We start from the raw sequence: 26,238 nt of genomic DNA on the forward strand, positions 1-26,238 counted from the left end.
ATGATGCAATCTGGGTCAAGTGTGTCCAAAAACCAGGTCAACCGTTAAAATAACAAACATTCTTACCGCTCAAGAAGCAGCATTCATAACTCAGTCTTGAGAACACTTTTTAGACTGTAATCTTGACGATCTGTAGGACAAGCTCGAAACTGGGTTATATGCGTCCAAAAATAAGTTACCGGATCAAATCTTTTAAACACTTAAACACACTCTTGCTTATGCCTTACTTATTACACACTATTGATGAAACATGGTTCGCATTTTTATATTGAAAATATTAACTCCTTGTTTTAATTTGGGTTAATTCAGGTAAACCTTATAATCAAGTTAGGCTTTGAAGGCTATTATGACCCTTTTGTTTTTACTACTGTTGTATCAATCAAAACATAACACGTTGCACACTTATTAGCGAGTACGTATGCTTTATTCGTATCTATAGCATCAACTAATACAACACATAATTATGCACGATAGTAATTTCCCGTAACCAACAATACCATAGAACGTATGCATGTTAAACAGTATAATGCTAAAACATTAAAATTATATATACCTTACAGTTTTGCCCAGTTGGTCATTACATATTTAATATGACATATTATAAAATTTATTGATATACAAAACGAAACATTAATCATTTTAATAGATAGACTATATCTTTCAAAAAATATCAATCTAAATCAGGAAGATTTGTATCATTATTGAAGACCATTGTTTCTAATCCAATCCAAAGTAAATGTCAGAATTTTTAAATTTCATTGTCAATGTTGTTCTTAATGCACAGTGTTGGCTTAGGAGACAAATAATTGCCAAATTGGAGTAATCCATTTAGAAAAAATGACTATCTTATATACTGAATATAACAACACAATCTTTCCAGTCGGATGAATGTTATTAATACACGTTTTATAGAAGTTAAAGAACATTGTTTCATTTTTTTTTATGATTACTTTAATTTTATCTAGAAACGTATTGAATCGGTTTAAAGTATAAATGCATATTTAAACACGATACAAAATATAAATAAATTGTTTGCGCATTTTAAAATATGAACAAGAGAAAAAACATCAAATATAGTCCCAAAGTCACTAATCTATGATGTTTTTTTAAGCCGAATTAATAAACAAATAATGTCTTTAGTAATAACAGTATGACGTTATTTTACATGAATATGTACATAGTTTAATCTGTATTTAGCAGTATTCAATGATACATTTTAACAACAAAAGATATGTACATGTATTAACGAAAATCGTATCCTATTTAAAAGAAACTATTTTCTGCATATTATTTACTCTCTACTTATAAAACAAATTCTGATTAAAATGTAATGCATATAAAGCACTAAGAAAGTATGTGATTAATAAAACGTATATTTGCAAAGATAGGAACAACTTTGTGAATAAGTAAGAACCGATAGTTTCCCATTTACAAAGCTGTTAATCTTGAATAATTTTTGTTGTTGAAACAAACAATCCTATCTAAAATAGAATTTGTATTTAGACAAAAAACGAAATCGGGAAGAAAATGTAATAGCCCACATCGATCAACTGTAAACCATGCATGTGTAATATGTAAGTGAGAAAATAATTTGCAAAAGATGCGATCGCAATATGTTTTTTTGCTTTCAAGTATCGGTTGCTTTTTTTTGTTTTGTGAGAATTCAATGGTGTAGAAGTTACTCAATCTTGTTAATACGTGCATCAAAAGTGACTCTACACATTGCACAAAACATTTTTACACATAACAAAGAAACACAGTAGCTAGGCATCCTTAATTTCCCAACTTATTATAGCCCCCAAAATGAACAGTTGATTAATGCAAATATGTAACTTGCTATGAATGGGTTTAGTGAACCAATAACTTTTTTTTATATTGGTTTTGCGCGTTAAACATACTTAATTGTCGAGATAATTTAAATAGAAAAGACAAATTCAATAATATCTGATTTGTTCACTTCAATTTCTTAAAAGTTTTTTTAAAATAACATACATTACGATTTACATATATGTGCACGCAACGTGATTACTTTAAAACAATTCATGCACTAATAATCTATGCAATAAGTAATGAGAACATGTTTGTTAAATCAATTTACAACGCACACTTCCGAATCATTTCCTCCACATATGGCATTGCGTATGTTTTTGAAGTATGTCAAAAGTCTGCATTGACTGGTTTACAGGTTCTGGTAGGTTCCCGAGTTCGTTATGTAGGTCAAAATGGCTTCATAACAAAATCTGTACTGTGTCTGAAGGTAAACAAAAAGCGTGCACATACATATATACTTTTTTAAAATACAAAACGTGTTTTAATAGCAAACAGTTATGAAAGTAGTTTAAAGCATTGAAACGAAAACCTGTTTAGGCAAACACGATAACATATCTGCATTTACCTTGTTGTGAACCAAATCACGACACCTGGTTTTCATAGTTTTGAAAGATTCCACGATGTTAATTTGCCCATTTTCTTTTCTGATGCGTTGTATCTCGTTCAGGACCAACGCGGTTAGTCCGCAGCGCATGAAACCAGTTCTAGATGCATAAATAAACATACTCAACCTTACCGGTGATAATATAGTAATTTAACAGATAATTAAGCATAATATAACGAATACAACATCAACACCGAACAATCACTACACATATTACTTCTCGAGCTGTCAACTCATTTTCACCATCATTTCGTAAAACAATGTAATTGTTCACACGAAGAGCAGCGTAATTATGAATAGATACAAGTTCTTTGATAATCATATTAATATACATAAATTTGCATGATCACACATTTAAGCAGTCACAAAGGCATACTTGTCAATATTATTCATATGACTATGAAACTCACTGGCAATGGATCAGAATTGGTCTTTTGTCGGACAGGTGAGGCTGCCACTTCAGTACCTCTTCAAGCAGATCAAGGAATGACTGCATATCTGAAGGTGTGTCATGTACCTCCAGCCAGGAGGTTAACTGGAACTGCTTTATTGTGGTCAGGTAGTCCTCATCCTGTTTAGACAGTATGATTAAGCTTTACACATATTCGAGTATAAATTTGGCTCCTGATGATATTAAACGAGGCTCATCGACAAACGTGTAATGTTACAGAAAACTAATTTCAGCTCTTATTTTAATATCATTTATGTGTATACTATAATTTCTTAGTTGTTCTTTTGTTATTTTGTTGGTGTTTGTGGAACAACGCAACACAATATGGCCGTATTGTACCGATAACGGCACACACAGTGCAAACAGGCGCAATAAATGCAAACACACCCTCAACGTGGAACACATGAGTGATGATATGCACCATGTTGAACAGATTTATATGCGGATACACTAGCTTATGTACCAGATCTATACAATGAAGTTCATAAAAAGTGTTCTATTGATACAAATATTTATATACTATTATCCTGTATCGTCATATCAATGCTTACCTCGTGATTCTCATCTCTGAACGAGAAAGTTCTTTCCACACTGCGTTTGTTTTTCTTTTCATGAATGTAATTGACAGAAAACTGTCCAACCCGACCGCTTCCTCGAGCACCCAAATACTGACAGGTCTAAAAGGTCATTCAATTGAAGCATGTATATAAAACGTATACTATAGAAACCATTTTAATTTATACATAATGCTTGTAGCTAATTCATAATATTGTTACAAGGTATTATGAGTACTTTCTACGTAACCTCATATGTCGCACTGCCGGGTGAAGCCAGGCTGATTACCGTGGTTACATGATGTTCGTCGACTAAGGACCAGAACTCTTCCATGTGTTGGTCGGTGGGTGACATGCACACTAGCAGTGCATTCGTATTGCCAACAGTCTGAAACAAATCATGATGTGTACCTGTATTATTGAAGGTTATGTGTACGTTGCGGTTACATGCTTGCTATCTATGGGATAAAGTGATATGTATTCACTGGAAAGGAGAACAATTTAATTATAAACTGTGCTTTTTAGCGGAAAATAACGTTTGTCATGCGTTATTTGTTTGCACTAATGCAAGTAATGTTAATATACCGACCACATAACATATTTATTTTTGTTTAGCCTTTAAAAATATTGATCTGACTATTACAGAAAACGTTATTCAAAGGAAACCAGTATTTTATGAAATCATAACGTCTCATGCGTCATAGATTTCTTACATGAAATAATACAATTAAATATCGTTCAAAGCAAAACTTAACACTAAAGATAAAGCAATTATACCGGAAGGAAAATGGCTCCCAGTCGCTGGATGAAGTTCGAACCTCGCTTTTGCAGTTGCGGTCGGTATGCGTCTACTGGATAATAAAAAATATGTGACAAAGCTGCTAAACGTCTACAATATGCGCCGTTAGATATGACGGAACCAACATCACAACAATAAAGATTATCCATATAAAATATCAGAATAATTATTGAAAGTGCAATCAACATGTTAAATGTGTTTTTATAAATAGATAACGCGCACTTTCCGACATGACTGTCTCCATATTCCCATATGTTGGACCCGACGATTGTTCTTCAGCCGATTCAGGTACCACTTGGACACTTTTGACAATTAACTGAAAATAGTTCGATGTGCTCATACTTTATTCAAGACATTCGAAGACGGTAGCGTAATCGTTCCATTGAACACATATTTTAGTACAATGTGAAATATGTTTTAGCTAGATTTATGCAAATATAGGTACCGAACGAAAGGTATAATTACAACGAACAGAAATACTAGTTATTGTTATTTGCACGTATATTACCCAGTTATTAAAATACGAATTTATCACACAAATACGCTGATATTGGCCCGATACAAAGATGTTTGTAGATGCGTCAAATTACCGGTAATAGACTATAAATTTATCATTGTTGTTAGAAATGGATCAGATTCAACAACCCCTCCCCCCTCCAGAAAAATACCAATTTTATACCAAGTAGTTCATTATCATTTAACAAATTAAAATACAGAAGCGTATATATAACATTTGATTAAATCTGTTTGAAAGTTGAATGGTTATTGTATTATATCATAAAAAGATCGCTTGCAAATTTTTGTGAAATTTATCTTGAGACTTAGCATAGACAAAGTCGATCCAATAACATGTTATTTACTATATGCTATTGAATAAATTTCATACATACATTAAATTGTTCTTCAAGTCTCGTAGTCATTGATTCCCTCTCTTTGCCCATCATATAGTCGACGACGCTTGCGAACTGCCTTGTAAGAACAGGATGTGTCCCAATCAGTAGTGCTTCAGCCACGGCTTCGTGAAGATATTTGTATTGCTCCTTTATTAATAGATGAAAAAGCAAAACTCAAATAAACAACTACGATAACACAATACAATAAACAATGTGAGCATATCTGTATATGCATATGAAAACTGTGCGAAATACAATGTTTACTACATGTACGAATCCTGAAGTAAAATTCGCCATGATATGCATGACATTTTTCAACGGTCATAACCTTTGTTTGAACCATGTTGACCCTTTGTTGACGAAGCGCCTCGACCATTTGAAGGGGTCGAATTGATCCTTCCATCCTTGCCTGTGTAATTAATATGTCAAGGGCGATAAATGTTCCTGTCCGACCAACACCCGCGCTGTATTCAATAGACACAATTGAAATAAAAAGTGTTTACGTATAATATAATAAGTTATTTATACGTTTTTTCAACTGATGATAGTATTGGAGTTTCAATATTATCTTTATACGTTGGTAAAACTTAATCATCACCTTAATATAAGCCGGATTTATAACGAATGAGCATTTGGTTTCAGCTGGAAGGCTTTATCGAGTGAGACAGTTATTGAGGCAAACAATACCATAGACATAAAACAACGCGTACCTGCAATGTACGACGATTGGAGAAATGTTAGCCGCATCACTGGTATCAACTGCTCTCCAGAAATCAACCAGACACCAGGTCGTTTCAGGAACGTCCTTGTCGGGCCATGTCTTCAAATGAAACTGTTTTACATAACGTGATTCCTTCCCCTAAAATTAAAAGTAAATGAAAAACACAATAGAAGGACATTCATTAATACAAAATGAAGTGTTTCCGTAAATTACTATAATGCAACACGGCAATATATTTGAACAAAACGTTTTGTAATAAGTTCACTATTTGATTATATCCGTACATATAATGTTTTTTGCATTACGTAAATTCAAAACTACGCTTTAAACTTTAATCCGGTTGTGTTACTAAATGCAAAAAATAAACATGATATGATTGATAGCTTATATCGTAGTATTCAACATCTTTGGCTAATCAAAAAGGTAAATCAAGATACTTTATGATAATATGTTATTCAAACAGTACAATTTCATGAACAAGTGTGTCTTGATGCAGCAAACAGTAAGCATACCCGACGTATATCAAAATATCTGATATTGTATTCAAACGATTCCTCTATACCCGCATACTTGATTTCCACACCACCGTACGTGCATACACCGTTCAATTCATCTGGCCAGTATTGAAGGCATTTTAACTGAAGTATTAAAAAAGTTATGTTGAGTCGCAAGCATTTAAATATGTTTTGAATGTCTGATTTCATTCATCATAAGTTGTCACTTATTGGCATCGTTATTTGATACTTTAACGCAAAATATGTAAAATGTGTATACGTGATTAATAAATAGATCATGATAATACCGTTCCCATTTCAATAATGTTAGTGAGCATTGCAATCTTGTACACACGTTGCTGCCAAATCATGCGCCAGAAATCGTCAATCATATTTTCGGTTGGACCTTGCAGAACGATACATATTGGAAGCAATTAAAACATTTAATAAGTTTATAAAGCGTATATAGTCAACTTATGTTTTATATTTAAATATGCTATTCATTGATGAACGGAAATTTGATCTAAGTGAACATAGCTTTCATGTTGTCCAAGTATTATATATGCTAAATAACTACATTTTTGCACGTGTTAATGCGTGCATAATTTTTAAAAATAAACAAAAATTAAACATGCAATATGATACCATTCTTTTTTAAATGCATTTATGACTGTTGTTGTAACCATCATTCTGCAAACAGGATTCAAAGGTGACTTACCTTGTGATGCAATAAACTTGTTCACTTTCCCAAAACCCTACAATTATTACAATAAGAACAAACTATATCATGACAAGCGATGAAATTAGCGCAAACAAATAATAATAACTAAATACAACATACCAATCGATAACATCATAGTTTTAAATCGTTAATTACGTGAATAAAACATGCGTTGATATATTCGGAATCTGTTGGGTTGTTTTTCTCCAAAGGCACGCGTGAATGGTCGTCTATAACGATAAAACACATTTTAATTAAAAAAACCAATGCGCATACTCAAAACACGCCAAATTGAGTTCCGATTTGCAAACGGTCAGTGCACTATAAGTGTTTTTTAATTAGTAAATATTATTGCTCGCCACCTTTTAAGTCGACAATAAAATTGACACATGCATATAAATATATTCATACAGAGGTCGAAAAATGCTTCACTAAAACAAAGTTACGTTATCAATTATATAAGGTATGAATGTGGCAAGCAATATCAAGCGTAAATAATGCAAAAGTAATGGTTGCCAAGCAAAACATGGTTCACGGGTTACCTACAGGCATACATCTCCCGGTAGCGAGTTTTTCCTCGGTTCTCTAAAGCAGTAGCTACGTCATGTTTATGAATTAGACCTTTTGGGAGTTTCTGAAAAATAGGAAGGAAAATCACGTTTGTAAAATATGCAAAGCTATTATTAAAGACATAACCAGAGAAATTGTTGAGAGTGCTAGAAGTGCGGACAGATTGAGATCGTGCAAGAATAGTAATTATTAACACTTGATTAACTGCTTTACTTTATCCATCGTCTTCTAGCAATATACACGTAGACCTTGCAAGTATGTTAACAGTCTAATAAATAATACTCACGGCAAATTCGTCTTCAAAGAACAATGATCCTGTTTTAGTCTTTTCACGAATGTAGTCCCAAAATAAATGCATCTTGATTCCTGGGATTAAGTCCTGGAAACTGTAGTAATCGCCGCTAGCTGCGTCTAAAATAAAAGAATAGATTTTACTGAAAGATAAATCAACAAATCCGGAAATCCGGATGTAATTTATTCCTTTTTGGTATTGACAACGAGTTTTCAGCTTCGTCGTTTACTAGGTTTATATCCCCGGTCACGATATATGAGCATTTATGTTTTACTTGCATAAAAATAAAAGCTCAAGTACACCGCATATCATAACATTAAACCTTTGTCACAATATACTGTCAATAATCATATTGTTTAAATGCTGTATTAATAAACATACTTTCGTAAACTTTTGCATTGGCATCTGTGTCTGTATACCCGAGATTTTCATGCGCATTTTCCTGTCTATGCGGTTTTGTTATGTCAGTTAATTCAGCAGAAAAACTTGGACGATGCTTGTTTCTGAAATTGATGTTTCTTTTATTTCGTATAAATAAATATGGACGCTTATAAACTAATTCAAATCGAGATGGGTACGAAATCAAGAATAGGCTTAAATGAAACTCTACGCAATGAAATTTTATTTATTAGTTTACACAAAATTAAACTCAACTTATTAAAGTTGAGTAATTATTGATAAGAAGTTCAACAGTTAATTTGCCGTATTAAACAAACTTTATACATTTTGTTTTTGCAATTCGTAGAAATATGTAAGTGAATACATTGCGGGATTCGAAATATAGATTAAAAGATTACGAAATTTGACCATGGTAAAATATAATAAAATATGGTAAAATTATGTCAGTCAATATTTGATAAACACCACTTTATAAGATCAGTGTAAACACAGTTTTCCTTGGGCAGTCTGCGTAAGAAGTCAATTCAAGTAAGGTGAATCAGAACAGGAAGATTACTTAATTATTATGTTTGATTATAAACTGATAAATCAAACGTATTTATAACTACGTTAAATAAAACCGAGTATGTAAACCATTATAATAAGCTTAAAAAATTACTTCGGGTGCGTTCGTTTTTTATAGAACCACAGACCGACAGCAATTGCAATTATAACGGCTAAAGCAGCTCCCACGCCACCCCCGATCGCGCCTGCTGAAGTTTGCTTGCTGTCTTCAGCTTGAATAAAAATAATAATGCACGAATATGTTTATATGAATCAAATAAAACTTCTTTAAAATACTTCAAACATTTTTATTTGGACGCATCCATGAAAAAACGCAATTGTATTAACCATTGTATGATATGTATTTGCAGAATTGAATAAGGTCTAATTTGATTACTGAAGGTGTAGAGGCATTTAGACCAAACCATATTATGCTAACAAACATAGTTCTTATGACAGTTAGTACTAACGTGTACACAGTTCGCCTTCTAGTCGGGAACCTCCACGACACTGTGTCGAATACAAGGCGCACGAGCCATTCACATGATGGCACTTATTGCAATTACAGTCGCTGGAACAGTTTTCGCCGTAGAAACCATGGTCACATTCTAATTTAAAAGATACGAATCATGAAATGGACAAGTTGCACAAATAGTTATAATAGTTGACTTAAAAGTACTATATAGAATGTAACTGTGAGAAAAGAGAAATTGTTAAGGCAACAACCACAAATGCTTTGCAAATACATGCGGTTGCACGCAAACAATTCTAGACATCTTCAAAGAGAAGGAAATGATAGGACTAGCCTTTGTCCAGAATGCAAGCTTTAAACTACAGCGGTAAATGGTAACAGTGAAAGAGGCACCGTTTAGAATGGAAGACGTTTAAAACGCATTTCATTGTATACTTGAGAACATTTTGTGCTGTGGGGTAAGTTTGCGTTAGGTTTCTGAAAGCACAAACAACAAAAATAGTAGCAATTAAGTTTCGTTATACGTGCGCGTGCAATTGACGTATTACTTGAACGATAACATGAGCAATATTAATAAATATAATATTTATATTCTCAATTTACAGGGTGAAATAAAAGCCATAACAATGTTGGTATCATACCTATACTGCAATTATCAAATCGCCAGCCCTTTGAACACAAATTGCCTGGACAGTGACCGTTGATATGGTCGCACACAGAGTTGTCTTTGCAATGACATAACGACGCGCAATTCTTTCCAAAAGAGCCCTGCATGCATTCTGAATACACGGATCAAGATATAGGTACATTGAAACTAACTAAAATACGCAATTGAGCAAACCATGAATTGACAAAACAAAATCAGGTTAAACATGGCAAAACATCATATTTTTCTTTGAGTTGCAGAAACACAGTGTATGATTTTAAAATTGGTAATGTACATGTATAAGTTAATACCTGTGCTGCAGTTATGACCTGTCCATCCCGGCGAACACTCTTTGTCAGAACAGTTGCCTGACACGTGGTCACAGCCTATGATTTCCTTACAATGGCAGGGGAAGGAGCAGTTCATCCCAAAGTAACCACTGTCACAAGCTTCAACAAACCCCATATCGGTCATTCCACAATATCGTAGTTCTTGCATTTATAATCGATACAACATAAAAATGAATGTAAAACCATTGCTTAAGGTTTATAAATTTTGGTATTTATAACAAATACAAAAACGTTAGACGTTTAATGTTTTGAAATTAGTTGAAAATTAACAAGATAAGTATTGATGCAAAGCATCAAAGGGCGTCGGGAATTTCAGTGTAAAAGGCACTCAACGAAGTTACATGGAACAATTGTATTTCTACTGTACATATTAATATATTGGCCAATTATTTTAAACAAAATAGAAAAAGATACTGGTATAACCATTATCTATGATTTTTTGTTATAACTGACAAATTACCATTATCTATGATGTTGTGTTATAACCCCCAAATAACCATTATCTATGATTTTGTGTTGTAACTCCCAAATATTTCATAGTTCATTTAATTTACATTGGTTTCCTTTTTTTTACTGGCATCCGTGTGCAATTTTCATTAATGGAACAGAACTGTGTAGGTTTTAAAAAATCGGCTTCATCTTGTAAGCGTAATTTCATATTTTCTCAACTTCAAGGGGAGATGATTCTGAACTTATTCTTACGTTGCTCATTTACGATAGGGGTTGAGTACTAATTGATATGAAAACACTGTAAAAGTTTTAATGTGTTTACGAACACCACACCCTCTCACACGTATATTTCATGGGCATAAGAAAAACAAAAAAATGGTTACAATAAAACAGCATATTTATTTAAACTAAAATGTCTACATCAAAACAAAAAGTTAACACAAATAAAATAATTTGATTTTACTGGGGCTCGAACCTTGGGCCTCTCACATGTGAAGCGAGCGTGTAACCACTACACTACGGAACCGCTTGAAAAATCACCTTCTTACTAAGATATTAATAAGTGACTGTAGTGTAACGGTTATCAATAAAGCAATAAACCTAGTAATCGCTGTCGTCTTGTAAAATTGAAGAAAATACGCGTTAACCAAAACTCGAACAGCAAAAGTCTGCGCTATTGTTAGAAAAAACACAAAATAAATATATTTTGATTAGGTTTTGTTTTTATACAAAACCAGAAAGTTTCACCGGTTCGCGTATTTGCCCAGTCCATCTGATCTTTTATTATTGCCCAGTCCCTGTAATCAGTTATTAATTAAAAGAATTAGCTTTGCATTATTGGCAATAAATGTTGTAGTAAATGTAATAGGCACAAATGCAGTACTTATTTACACTAATTTACACAACAAAATCACCACTATGCAAGATATTCTGACAACAAAAATGTATACATTGATCCTTAAAATAACTTCTCCTCCCATAAGCGAAAAAAAAACGTATTACATACGAGTCGCCGCACTTCAGTGCGACGCCAATGGTCATTGGTTAATTTGTTATTTGCTATAATAATAAAAGGAGTGCAAAGACGGCCTCTTTGGATTCGAGAGCTTATCTAAATGCAACTGTAAAGAAAGAGTTTCATGCGACCACGTTTATTGTATGTACAAAAGATGTGATTGGAGAAATATAAATATTAATTATACTATTGCTGATGCAATATGTCCTTTGTAATGATTACTGTTAAAGTGGTACTACCAAAATATTACCGCTGCTACAATACAAATGACATATTTGCCCAAACGTTCATCATGATTGAGCAATTACAACTTACATGGAAAATTATAACTTACTACATTGCAGAACAAATTATCATAGCAGTTCTAGTCGCATCATTTGAGAATGCAGCTAATCTTCTTTCGTTTGTCAAACAAAGGGAAGTTAAATATAATTCGTAATCATGTTGTAAGTTGTAAAATTTTAGCCGGGAATGAAATGCGATTATTTGGAACTTCATTGCGGGATGTATATACCAATATACCAACAAACTGACGGTAAAAACATTAAATTAATAATCACAATTTTTGTGACGCAGAAGATATATTGAAAGTTGTTTTAAAGGAATGTCGATGACGATATTTTAACAATATTTTAAAGTCACTATAACACTCAAAATCAACGAAAATTTCGTTACGTTTTTCGTAAAATAAAGTTAACACCTTAACAATCAGTGTTCCTTATAGCAATAGCCAAAATTTCAACGCTAGATGTGGTATGATTACTTAGATTTTTGTAGATTCAACATGCTCGTTTTTGTTTATTTGTGGCCACATTTAATTCCGGGTGTGTAGAAATACCGAAATCCCCGTAATAACCGAAATACCCCGTAATCCCCAGAAATCACCAGAAATCCCCAATAATATTTATCATTTATCAAAATACTGCGGATATTAAAATAGAATATTGCAAAATACAATCTATTAACTGATAAAAAATTGTTATTATCCATGTTTGGTAGTGAAAAACTAAAATATATACATAATTATTGGGAGTTCGAGTATGAATCCATAGTGCATGTTTTCACAAGCACAATCAGGTACAGAAATCCCCGCTGTAAAGCTCTTCAAGTGTCAAAAAATCATCTGGGTGGCTTTTTGATATTAGAAAGAATAGGTACAGACAAAAACTTAACAACAATATTTACAGCGGGGATTTCTGTACCTGATCGTGCTTGTGAAAACATGCACTATGGATTCATACTCGGAATCCCAATAATTATGTATATATTTTAGTTTTTTACTACCAAACATGGATAAAAAACAATTTTTCATCAGTGAATAGATTGTATTTTGCAATATTCTATTTTAATATCCGCAGTATTTTGATAAATAATAAATATTATTGGGGATTTCTGGTGATTTCTGGTGATTTCGGGGTATTTCGGTAATTACGGGTATTTCGATATTTCTACACACCCGGAATTAATTGTGGCCACAAATAAATAAAAACGAGCATGTTGAATCTACAAAAATCTAAGTAATCATACCACATCTAGCGTTGAAATTTTGGCTATTGCTATAAGGAACACTGATTGTTTAGGCGTTAACTTTATTTTAAGTAATACTTAACGAAATTTTCGTTGATTTTGAGCGTTATAGTTACTTTAACAATATTTATTTGACGTTTTTAAAGGTTGAAGCATTTACTGATACCGTTTGACTTCTAGGGTAATTTTTGTTATACACCCTACAAACACAAGTACATTGGCATTAAAATATCGCATGATATATTGCATGAATACTCGAATTAATGATATTGCAAAAATCCTTAAAAATGCATAGATTCCTAAATAAATATTGTTCTTAAACAAATAGAGATATTTCGACGAATCGTAGCATCATTAGTTTGAGATGATATCTTACAGTTCAATAATACATTGATATAACACTCGAAAGATCAGCAAAGAGTACCTACAAAAATGACGATTTAATGTTTAATGATTAATTATAAAAAGTATTTGAATTTATATATGATACAACACGTGACATAAATGTGGGAAAACTATATCTGATACGGCTAATAATAGATAAAAAAGATACGACAAAGATCTAATTTGTTTTAACCATGCATAAAGCTGGAATATACCACACATAATATTGCAATGTGCATGTTGGAAATTGGAATGTTATACACTTGCTTATTTTATTCTCCATATTATGTATAATTAACAGGATTCGTCATCAATATGTAAACGTTTCAGATAACAGCAGTACAATTAAACGAATTGCTGTTGTAAATGAACAGATACAACTTTCTTCATTTGCAATAGGTCCATCCAGAGGCACACTGATTATCAGTGCAATTGCCAAAGATGTGTTGACATTTTAGCCCTTCCTTACAATGAAATTCCGACGAGCAGTATGCACTTAACATTCCTCGTTGACATTCTGTATAAAAATTTCATAATTAATATTTAAAAAATGTGATTGTTAGTTTGTAAATTTACTATATAATTGCTATTGGTATATCCTTAACACGGTACAGAATGTCGACTAAAGCTCTCAGATCGCAAATGAAGCAATGCTTTACACATTACATGCATTATTTCTACCGTACATTTACAAATAAAAACATTTGACATTTTGGGATATGTTTATTCGAGATAATTGAATATCTTCTTGAGAAATGTTCAAGGTATTTTGTATAGATATATTGAAATTATGTATGACTTGAAACTAGTCTTCAAGTACTGAGGTTGACTTTGTACATTTGTAATAAATGATATGTAAGTATAAGAAGCGCTGCATATTATAATGTTAATTTTCATTTGTTGAAAGGTAATACTCTAGAGAGATCGTTTAGTAGTAAACATACTTCCCAGTTACTTTACTATGTGATGGCCTGTTCTTAGCTATATGATTCAACAAGCATAACATTCCATATAATAATTATTAAAGCAAGTATTACAATAAACCTACTTACATGTGTTTCATGAGCAACGCAAAAGGTTTTTCAAACAAAACAGCAACATTGCAATCTTCCATCAAAATCGCTATTTGTAAATGACATTTCTTATTTATCATTTTATAATAACTTTGTGGGACGCGTGCGTTCGTGTAAAAATGCCAAATTGGATGCTAAACGTTAATACATTTTATAGCTATATTTATTTATTTAAAGAATATAACCAGCACATGCACAAGAATACTTGCTTATATGTTTATATAATCTTTAATTTAATAATTATGAGGAAAAACACATAACGATAATGAGTTTAGGACCAATAGTCAGTTAAATTAATAAATGAATTGATATATGTAATTTCATTAAACATATATACTGTAGATGTTCGGTATGTGACTTATTAAAACAGTTCCCGACGACAATATCAGGTACGAACGATATCACTCATATTTCCGTTCACAAAAGAAAGTCTCGTTGTTTGCAACTTTTATCGCACAAAGCGGTTTTGAGACGATTATAATGGTCTTTACTCATTGGCAACTCAATCACAACCTGTATTCGGAGCTTTCATATAAAAATTCACGCGATGTTTAATCCAATTATTATGAGTCAATTGTTATAAATAAATGTATTTGATCAGATAATAAACCCATAAATACCGTTTAGTTCTATGGACGATTTAGTAAAACCGAGTATTTATCTCACGGTAAGTGATATATTCGTCATTGTGAGTTCTCGCGAATCGAAATCAATAATAGATAATGCAATAGTCACCTTTCTAAAACTAAATATTTCACGGCGGATGTTTTTCTATTTTCTGTTTTGCCCAAATAAAACAACAATCAACAGAAAGCAAAATGATACAAAAAGGCGACAACTGGCACACTATCTAGCCTAGACAGTCTAGGTATGAAAATCACATGCAAATATATATATATAAATATATATATATATATATATATATATATATATATATATATATATATATATATATATATATATATATATATATATTTCTTATGGACCACATGATTTCAGTGTAAAGAGCTTCTATGATGATGACCTACATGGGAGCCTGGGAGAAAGAGTTATTTTCGAAATCAAATACACATCCCATAGCTTACTTCCGGTGTGTTGATGATGTTTGGGGCTTGTGGACACATTGTTTGGTAGCACTAAAGACACTCCATGCGTTTGGAAATAAAATCCTTCCACGAATACAGCTCGAGCTCCGCTACTCCACAGAGCAGCTCGAATTCCTAGACACTATGACGTCAATTCCAACAGGAAAGCTGGTTTCAGACTTATACACCAAACCAACAGATAGGCACCCCTACCTGCACAAGGACTCTTCTCATACCGAATCTACGAAGAAGGCCATTCCGTACGGCTTAGGTGTGAGGCTGAAACGAATATTTTCAGAAGAGACGGACTACACAAACACAGAAGTGATACAATTGCCGATTCGTCGAGACAGAACTGAAGAAGGTTGATAGCAAGAAGCGAGAAGATCTGCTGCGTACGAAGGTGCCTTAAGAAAGTACTTTCAGTGTACCGATCGTTATCATATTCTCCGAAGCGCTATCAAATGTAGGCCATATCCCCCGGAAACACCTGCTAACACTCCACACTTCCGATCGGATGAAAAACGTATTTCCTGAACCCCCGTTAGCAGCATTCAGAAGAGACTGCAACCTGAAAGACATATTGGTACATAAAAAACACAACCGCATGTTTTTTCGGGTTCCAAACAGGAGCGGACCTTGTGGGACACAGAGGTGCACAATCTGTCCTTAGATGATGGAGGCCAAAAAGTTCATCGATACCACCGGCAAAGTCTACAATGTGCGGAACGAGGTCACCTGCAAATCCACCAATGTAGTCTACGCTGTGCACTGCGAACGCTGTAAGACCTTAGTATATGTAGGGGAAACGGGAGATACACTGTACCAATGACATCTCCTTAACCTGTCCCGTTTACGGACTCGACACAATGAACCAGTTGCCGAGCACTTTTACACAAACGGCCACAGCGTCGCGGACTTCCGGGTCATGGGACTAGAAACATTAAATGGATCCGATGAGTACCAGAAGACCATTGAACAATTTTTGAAGCGCAAACTGAGAACGTTCAAACCATATGGACTGAACACAAAAGACTAATAAATTTGTCGCGCAATGTAACGTTCAACTAAATAACGTCACTTACGCTGAACATGATATACTTCACAAATAAATGCCGATGAAGAAGACCGAGAGGTCGAAAGCTACGGCAAATTTAATCAAAGCGTTTTATTTTTTTTATGTTTATATATATATATGTTCACACATCGCCCTTTATTAAAATAGATATTAATGACGAAACAACGCAATCGCGGAAAATTCCTTAAAAAGATATACCATTCACATTACGTATGTTTATGTACAACACCGGTACAAAATCAGTTTGAGTATCCATCATCATAGTAGCCCTTTACACTGAAGAAACATGTGGTCCATAAGAAGTTTATTTAATTACAAACAATAGTCTGAAGCTTATAATATGTGTTATTGCATCGCTGTGTATTCCGCTTTTATGCATTCATTTTCTATAAACTGACAACTCATTAAATTAGAACAATGATAAACAATGATGGCAAGTTAACATTATTATAATATATCATACCTCCCGAGCAGCTGTCTCCTTTCCATCCATTGTCACAAACACCTGGACAACTACCACTAATTTTGTCGCAGTCTTCCATTCCGTTGCAGTGACATGCAAAACTACATTTGGGGCCATATTGGTGCATATTACAAGCTGCAACATAGGTCGATATGATAAACAATTATATTTGGACAGTTAAAGGTATACTGGTAAATATGGAAAATATGGGAAAGGAACGCCTCCAGTTTTATTTGTCAACATCCATGTTACAAATGGGCGAATTTTCATCTGAAATGTTACCCAAAACATATTATAAGGCAAACAAGCAAACGTTAGAGAGATCTGCCTTTACATGTTACGCTAATTAAGCATACAAAAGAACATTTTCCGCAATCGTTAGCATAAACCAATGACATGTTACACATTCACATTGTACACGTTTTTATTTCACAATAAGCATTTTACAATTCACTGTCTGATAAGTCAACGTTTGTTTATCCAGTTATTCGAATGTTCTCAATTTCGACAATTCTTTGCAAGGAACCAAACAATCAAACCGGCGGCAAGATATAAACGAGCACTGATTAAAACGCATATTGTCAATGCATACGATAAAGATAACAAAAACATACGTTATAAATTAATAAGAATAAGGAAGAAGCAATACGAGTTCAATAAAATCAATGAAAATTTAAGTTTACGTTGACTTACAAATGTTAATTTAATATTTGATTTATTACATAGCATGAAGTATCGTTTTTTTAAATACTTTTTGTGAAAATAACTTATGATTCTAAAAAACCCGTTTGTATGTTTTGTCATTTCCATACACAACTGTTTGTTTACATCCTGAAGACATATTTTAGCAAAAAGTTTGAATAAATTTCAACATGTAAGCCTTAATTCATTCTTCTTCAATCATTCTTCTCGAATATAACATATAAAGTATTGCGAATGTTTTGCAGGAAGTCAGAAACAAACAAACAAACAAACAAACAAGTGCTTTTGTAAAATATAAATAACATATAATTTCAAAGTTATCTTAATAGCATCCCAATACCTCATTCTATATTTAATGTCTGCACTAAATTGTATGGTATAATTGTCTTTAAATATCGCATTTGTTTTAAAATATTCGATATAGTAGGTGCTTTACTTTTGTTCAAATAGCGTCTGTTTTGCATGCCATGTATTGTCTCTGAATAGTTTTGCCATTTAAAAAAGTGTTAACACCGTATACGTTTTCTACTGGTTCGTTGCGTCTGCAGTTTTCGTTTTGTTTTCTAACGTTTGCGTTTCTCTCCCTTAAATATTATGTAATTTCATTCACTGTTTAATAACTGTGACACGGACGTTTACGCTGATATGATTGACGATGTTGATGTGTATACAATACTTTCTATTCGTGTCATGTGCTACTCTACCTCGGAGTTTTTTCTTTGACAGCAATCGGGCGTCAATACGACAATTAATGTGAGGGATCGTAATAAGAGCCCTATAGAAGAAATAGAAACGCAGAATGGTCGCCATTAAGTTCCTGCGCGTCCACAAGCAAATTCTATGCTACTCTGCGTTCTCATGGAGCCCAAAGTACGAAAGTTTCGTGTTTTATGGCGTTGCTTATGCGTCAGAGCGATCCTGCGGCATTATAGACTCGAATTCAGCATGTCAAAAAAGTCGCGTTAAGGTCGCAACCTTAATCGTTCTTGGAGCTTTACGCCGTTTTCATGCGTTCTCATAACGATTTGGCGATCCGGTCGCGTCATGGGTCGCCGAAACAACGCCCGTTTCATTAAGCGTGGGTATTAGAACGCCAATGCGTTTTCGCCAATGGTCGTAATGCGTACTTTTCACTGCGTTTATAGAATAATTGAGGACTCGACGCCGCTCACACAACTTATATTCTTTGACATTTAAGTAAAACTTGCAATCAAAATACCAAACAAAAATAAATACAACCATGCACAAGTCGAGCGGTACCTTTATTTTTAGTTTTGTTTTGTCATAAATAGTGTACAATTTAAAACAAATGTATTTAACAAAATAAAACAAGAAACCGATAGAACATACGTTCCACAAAATATATTGACTGAGTATATTTCCATTAAAACTGTAAAGAACATATCAATATACATTTTACATTACTATTTACAAATTCAGCTTATATTTTTAAGGTGTATACAAGATACAAACATGTAAATTACGTTCAACACTATAATATCCTTTATGAAGCCGTGTTGGTTTTCGGTCTTGATAGAGTCTATGCGTTTTAAATGAAATCTATTATCGTTTGCGTTTTACCGTATGCGTTTTAGCGAGGCCCTTCTTAAAAGCTGATTTCTATTCCAAAATATAAGTCTTAAGAGCAACGGTTCCTGGCTAAAAATAGATTAAAAACAACTGGGGCTATTTATAACGCTATTATCAAATCCACCCCAGGAAACTCGATACCTTGCGGGTCGTGTAATACCATAGGGGACAGTGCTGTGCATTTTTGCATGAACTTACATGGGGTAGGTAAATTGGAAAAATTAAAATTTTCAAAGTCCAGTTTGAAACAACTGCTGTGTATTAACATTAATAACAAAGGTATTGGCCTTCATGTAGAAAAAACCCTGACAAATTTTCTTAAAAAATGAGCGAAAAGTGGCTCCCTGAAGAAGAAGATCGGGCAAAACGGGACATGCTCAGGCATTTAGGGGAGAAAAAACTGCTTTAATTTGCAAGCCACTACAATAATTTAAGGATGTATACAAAACTTTCACATGTCTGCGATAACCTCTCAGCAGGGTTTCTCCAGAAAACTATTTATTGTGGAGAAATTAGCACTTTTAATGACCATGTTGGGAAAACATTGATACCATCTGGGGAAGACCACGAAACCATATGTTGGCAGTGACTTTATAATTCTTTTTCAGCCATTTTGTTGCAATTTCTCTGCTTTGTAGAGGCCTACAGAAAGTGTGTGTGGGCACATATGCATTCAATTGTACTTTTAATGCCTTATATATGATCAATAGTGCCTTTTCAACATTCTCGGGTTTTATTTCTTTTTACCCACATTATTTCTGAAAATGTAAAGAAAGACTTGCCTGCTTTGTCGCATACATCAATTGGTTAGGTACATAAAAATGATGTCTTAATAAGTGTATATGGGGTTTTTATGTATACTATTTATGTGGCGTGTTCTGAAACTTTTGGTGCTAATTCGGCAAGTGTCCTAATGAGAAAAACTCATTTGAAATGAAGTCGCTAAACTTTCGCTTAATTTTGTTTAGATTGCCTTAAGTTTTCTGTAATTTTATTGTTAAGCGTATTTAAGAAACATTAAAATCGGCACAGACTGGCCTTGGAAAGAATTGTCTATTAAACAAAATAATAGTTGAATTTGACCTTTTAATTTCAATGAGCTGACTTGTTACTCCCCTTTTAACGAATTCGACCATTGCTAGTTTATAGCCGCAAACAAGGCCTCAAAACATGACGTTGATACCGATTTTATACATTTAACCACACAAAGTACAGTTGATTAAAAGAATAACACTTACCTTGTTCACAGACAAGTTGAATCATTGTTATGAATTCTTGAAGGATATTTGCTGGAAAACTTAACAGATAAGTTATTAAACGATAACACGTTTAGTCATTTGTTAAAACATAATGTTTTTGTTATTTTAAGTTTTTAAACTTTAATGTAATTCCCTATGTGTTCGATAACTGGTTCGTCCACCATATTGTCAATAATAACCGCAAACGGGGTTAGACAGTATAGATAGATAGATATTTGACCTTCTTGAGAAGAAGTTTGATAAGTAATAAATACCACACCGCCAGATAACACTAAGCATGTTTTCTAAATGCATGTGATGAGGATGAAATGCAACACTGTGCAAAAGCAACTTTTCCTGTCTATCCCACTTGCAGATGTAATAATGCAAGTTGCCAACCATAATGTGACAAATAAAAGCTCATATTGCAGCTAGTTGCTGTAACAAATTTACAATCATAAGCAGTCTTTGATTTTGTGCAATGACACTGATAGATTTAAGAGTAACAATAGCTCTCATGTTGATATAATATGTTTGAATGTTGAAGACATTTTACCTATACTCACTTTATTACAGTATGCATGTTTAATAATTTTTATTCCATTCCACTTGAGATCTTAACGGTATGTGTTGCGCAAATTTAATTGATGCATCTACATATGAGGCCTTTAGAACCCAAGAAGGGCCAATGTAATGTTTCTTTATCAGAGAACACAGTGACCTTTGACCTTATGGCCAAATAATGTAGTGTGGTAATGTTAAACTCATTTAGGTCAGGTGTATCTACATAGGACGTCTGAAGATTGCAGATGGAAGCATTTTTGTTCTGAAGACAACATTAAAGTTTTCTATTAGAGGTTGAAGTGACATTGACATTTGACCTTGTGATCTGTCACTTGATTTGACCTGTTAAACTCATAGAGGTGCATCAATATATGAGTTTTGAAGGCTGTAGGTGGAAGCACTTCCATTATACAATTATAAAGTGATAAAGTTTTCTATAAGAGATTTAAGTGACCTTGACCTATAACCTACTTGTGACCTAAAAGACCGTGGGGTGTAGATATAACGCTAATAAGGTTGCATCAACATAGGAAGTTTGAATGTTGTATGTTCATTTGTTCAAAATTTATTTCATGAAAATGAATCGGGCGGACAAACGGACACAAACTCGGGAGGGACGTAACATACTGGAACAGGGACGGTCGGGACAAACTGATTCCTATATAGCCCCCCAAATAGACTTTGTGGCGGTTTAATAATGTGTGTGTGTGTGGGGGGGGGGGAAACTAACATTGTGATAGCTATTTTACATATCTAAGTAGACATTGAATAACCACATTATATAAAAGACAAAGGAGTCAAGTTTTTTAAAAAGCATTTAAAGTACATTTTTATTCATATGTGCCCACATACACTTACTATAGGCCTCTACAAAGCAAAGCAACTGCATTAAAATGGCGGAAAATTAGGTTTTTTATCAAGAAAAAGAATTATAAAGTCACTGCCCACATATGGTTTCGTGGTCTTCCCCAGATGGTATCAATGATTTCCCAACATGGTCATTAAAAACGCAAATTTCTCCACAATAAATAGTTTCTGGAGAAACTCTGCTGAGAGGTTATGGTTGACATGTGAAAGTTTGTATAAATCCTTTAATAATGGTAGTGGCTTGCAAATTAAAGCAGTTTTCCTTAAATGCCTGAACATGGCCCGTTTTTCCCGATCTTCTACTTCAGGGAGCCACATTTTGCTCATTTTTTTAAAGAAAAATTGTCAGGATTTTTTCTACATGTAGGCCAATACCTGTGTTATCAATGTAAATGCACAGTTGTTTCAAACTGGACTTTGAAAAAATTAATTTTCCCAATTTACTTACCCTATGTAAGTTTATGCCAAAATGCACAGCACTGTCCCCTATGGTATTACACGACCCGCAAATAATCGGGTTTCCTGGGGTAAAATCTATGATGTGAACTATTGAAATGTTCAAATCAACGCCATGGCAATACGAACGCGTAACAACACTGTTTTTGTTCCGATTGCACTTCAGTAACGCAATCGATGTTTTGCGACTCATGTGCCATTGACATGTGTATTCTCTTAATTTTATAATGTACTTTTTGTCGTATTTTATGTTACCAGTTTGCATTTTGATTTTTACATACTACATTGAGAAACTTCCAAGTTCTCAATATTCATATTCACTTTCGGACTTTTTCTCGTCTCCAAAACATTCTACAGCATTATTAAAAAAAAAACAAGGGCTGTTTGTAAAACATGCATGCCCCCCATATGGGCTGTCCGTTGTAGTGGCAGCCATTGTGTGAATACGTTTTTTGTCACTGTGACCTTGACCTTTGACCTAGTGACCTGAAAATTAATAGGGGTCATCTGCGAGTCACGATCAATGTACCTATGAAGTGTCATGATCCTAGGCAAAAGCGTTCTTGAGTTATCATCCGAAAATCATTTTACTATTTCGGGTCACCGTGACCTTGACCTTTGACCTTGTGACCTCAAAATCAACAGGGGTCATCTGCGAGTCATGATCAATCTACCTATGAAGTTTCATGATCCTAGGCATATGCGTTCTTGAGTTATCATCCGAAAACCATTTTACTATTTCGGGTCACCGTGACCTTGACCTTTGACCTAGTGACCTCAAAATCAATAGGGGTCATCTGCAAGTCTTGATCAATCTACCCATGAAGTTTCATGATCCTAGGCGTATGCATTCTTGAGTTATCATCCGGAAACCATTTTACTATTTCGGGTCACCGTGACCTTGACCTTTGACCTAGTGACCTCAAAATCAATAGGGGTCCTCTGCGAGTCATGATCAATCTACCCATGAAGTTTCATGATCCTAGGCGTATGCATACTTGAGTTATCAACCGGAAACCATTTTACTATTTCGGGTCACCGTGGCCTTGACCTTTGACCTAGTGACCTCAAAATCAATAGGGGTCATCTGCGAGTCATGATCAATCTACCCATGAAGTTTCATGATCCTAGGCGTATGCGTTCTTGAGTTATCATCCGGAAACCATTTTACTATTTCGGGTCACCGTGACCTTGACCTTTGACCTAGTGACCTCAAAATCAATAGGGGTCATCTGCGAGTCATGATCAATGTACCTATGAAGTTTCATGATCCTAGCCACAAGCGTTCTTGAGTTATCATCCGGAAACCACCTGGTGGACGGACCGACCGACCGACCGACCGACCGACATGAGCAAAGCAATATACCCCCTCTTCTTCGAAGGGGGGCATAAAAATCTAAGATATAAATGCTCACAATTACAGATTGCATTTTATTAACAGCTTTGCGGATTTTATACCAAAGTGTTGTGAAATGGTGAAGTAGTTTTTTCTTGCTACGCCTTGGTGTATAATTTCTTTCACATAACATTGATGTAGCATTATCCTGTTTACAAATGTTTGTTCATGCTATTCTTGTCTACCGGTAATTGCAGTAGATAAAATAGGTTCCAGAAGAACATGCTGCGTGTAATAAAGTTATAATCCAATCGAATAAATACAACAAAATATTTAGTTGATCAGTGTAGCAACCATCCATTGTGTTGATTGTTGCAACACTATTGTAATGAATTCAAATTGCATTCTGAATCCTAGTCAAAACAAGCTACCGGTATACGTTAACAAATTATAGTTTTTTAATTGAAATATAACTTGTAGAATAACATTTCACTTCACACTGTTCAACGATATTTTTAACCAAGTAGTACAACTTTTGTTACGAGTAGTGTTTTGTTTCCTATATATAAAGACAAAAACAACAACAATAGACTTAACTACAAAATAGATAATCAATACAACAAAATAAAGCGATCGAAACCATGTGACTCGTGGATGACACTAAACACTCATTTTGTTATGTTTCCATTTCCTTAATGAACATCGGCAACATGTATTTTATTATTTATCTATATCTTGAAAAGCCGTCATTTCCAAAATCTTGGTCAAAGGGAGGAGTTAAATCTATTTTCAAAAAGATGACTCATTCGACCCAAACAACTATCGAGTTATAACATAAGTGAGCTGTTTCGCAAAATTGTTTACAGTCGTAATAAACGAACGACTTAAAAAGTGGGCTAGTGTAAACGATAAGCTCACATACGCACAGTTCAAATTCAAATCTAACTATAGCACAGTAGATGCACAAAGTAGTAAAAAGAAAATATGTTGTTGTTATATTGACCTAATAAAATGGAATGATTCAATATATCGAAACGGACTATGTTAAAAGCTTATTAAGAGCGGTATTAACGGGGTATTGTTACACAGTATTCGGTCACAATAGCGCGAAAGCGTCGTAATACATACAAATTCCCAACAACTTTATATAAGCAATCCGCAACCCAAGTTTTGATTGTACTGCCGTAGGTCCGTTGCCTCTAACAACGTGATTTTGAATTATCTTCCAGTAAGCATTTGAACCAATCAGCATTGCAATATCAAACGTCTCATGAGCAGTAACTGGGTGTTCTAATTTTAAACCTCGAAGGAACGATAAGGACGTGATCTTTTTCTGTAAGTTCGGAAGCGGGACGGTTATGGTAGGCGTAATTAGGACGTCAATCGGGATCCGCTCCTTCAGGTCAGTGATAACGTGCACTATGGCGGTTTTCATTATCTGTACATTTTGAGATGAATGACCAAATGCTGCCAAGTAGATTGTCTCTGTACCAGTCTCTTTAACATTTAATGCATTCGCAAGTTTCTCTGTGATAAAAGATCTCTGAGCACCTTCATCGAACAAGATATTTGTTTCATGAATACAGTGGCCGGAACTTATTGCAGAAATGACAGGTCACCTTCCGATGTTTAATGTCTTCGTTTGATCTTGACGGCATGAGTTTTTTCCTAGGACATCTACTTCCGGTATGGAATGACGCAGTCGGCATATGTGCGCAGTAAACCGGAAGTTCCCGTGTGTCGCCTTCTTGCATGATGGCAATCTCTTTCTCGGTGGCAAATCTTAGGTCGGGAAGCTTCCAGCGATTGGTCCCATGATCACGTTCCATACTCTGACGTACTGCGGTCGGTAACTTGTCGCTTATGATAGGCACTAAGAGATTCCCATATGTCTCTTGACACTCTTCGAGTGATTCTAATCCTCTTATGCTGGTCTCTAGTCTATCATAAAATGCTTGAAGACTATCAGTAGTGTTCGTTGGTGGATCTAATTGGATCAGCGATAGAATCAGCGCCTCTACTATCTTTTCTGGCTGTCCGAATCGTTGTTTTAGTAGCTCGATAGCATTCA

General features: G+C 34.2%; 1 protein-coding gene across 1 annotated transcript in view; it reads right to left on the reverse strand.

Annotated features, from left to right (window-relative positions):
- LOC127871519 (receptor-type tyrosine-protein phosphatase epsilon-like) overlaps nt 1-26,238 on the reverse strand; it is a 206,002-nt gene that overhangs the window by 82,951 nt on the left and 96,813 nt on the right. The window contains exons 2-14 of the mRNA XM_052414534.1: nt 17,415-17,549; nt 10,301-10,438; nt 9,985-10,122; nt 9,342-9,479; nt 8,987-9,104; nt 8,311-8,432; nt 7,924-8,048; nt 7,614-7,701; nt 7,224-7,297; nt 7,065-7,101; nt 6,655-6,752; nt 6,365-6,490; nt 5,842-5,990 (exon numbers count right to left, since the gene is read on the reverse strand). Coding sequence (XP_052270494.1) covers nt 5,842-5,990; nt 6,365-6,490; nt 6,655-6,752; nt 7,065-7,101; nt 7,224-7,297; nt 7,614-7,701; nt 7,924-8,048; nt 8,311-8,432; nt 8,987-9,104; nt 9,342-9,479; nt 9,985-10,122; nt 10,301-10,438; nt 17,415-17,541 — 1,478 coding nt within the window. The 5' untranslated portion in view covers nt 17,542-17,549. The remainder of the gene's footprint in view (nt 1-5,841; nt 5,991-6,364; nt 6,491-6,654; nt 6,753-7,064; nt 7,102-7,223; nt 7,298-7,613; nt 7,702-7,923; nt 8,049-8,310; nt 8,433-8,986; nt 9,105-9,341; nt 9,480-9,984; nt 10,123-10,300; nt 10,439-17,414; nt 17,550-26,238) is intronic.

Source organism: Dreissena polymorpha, chromosome 3, assembly GCF_020536995.1.
Source record: "Dreissena polymorpha isolate Duluth1 chromosome 3, UMN_Dpol_1.0, whole genome shotgun sequence".
NCBI classification, from domain to species: Eukaryota; Metazoa; Mollusca; class Bivalvia; order Myida; family Dreissenidae; genus Dreissena; species Dreissena polymorpha.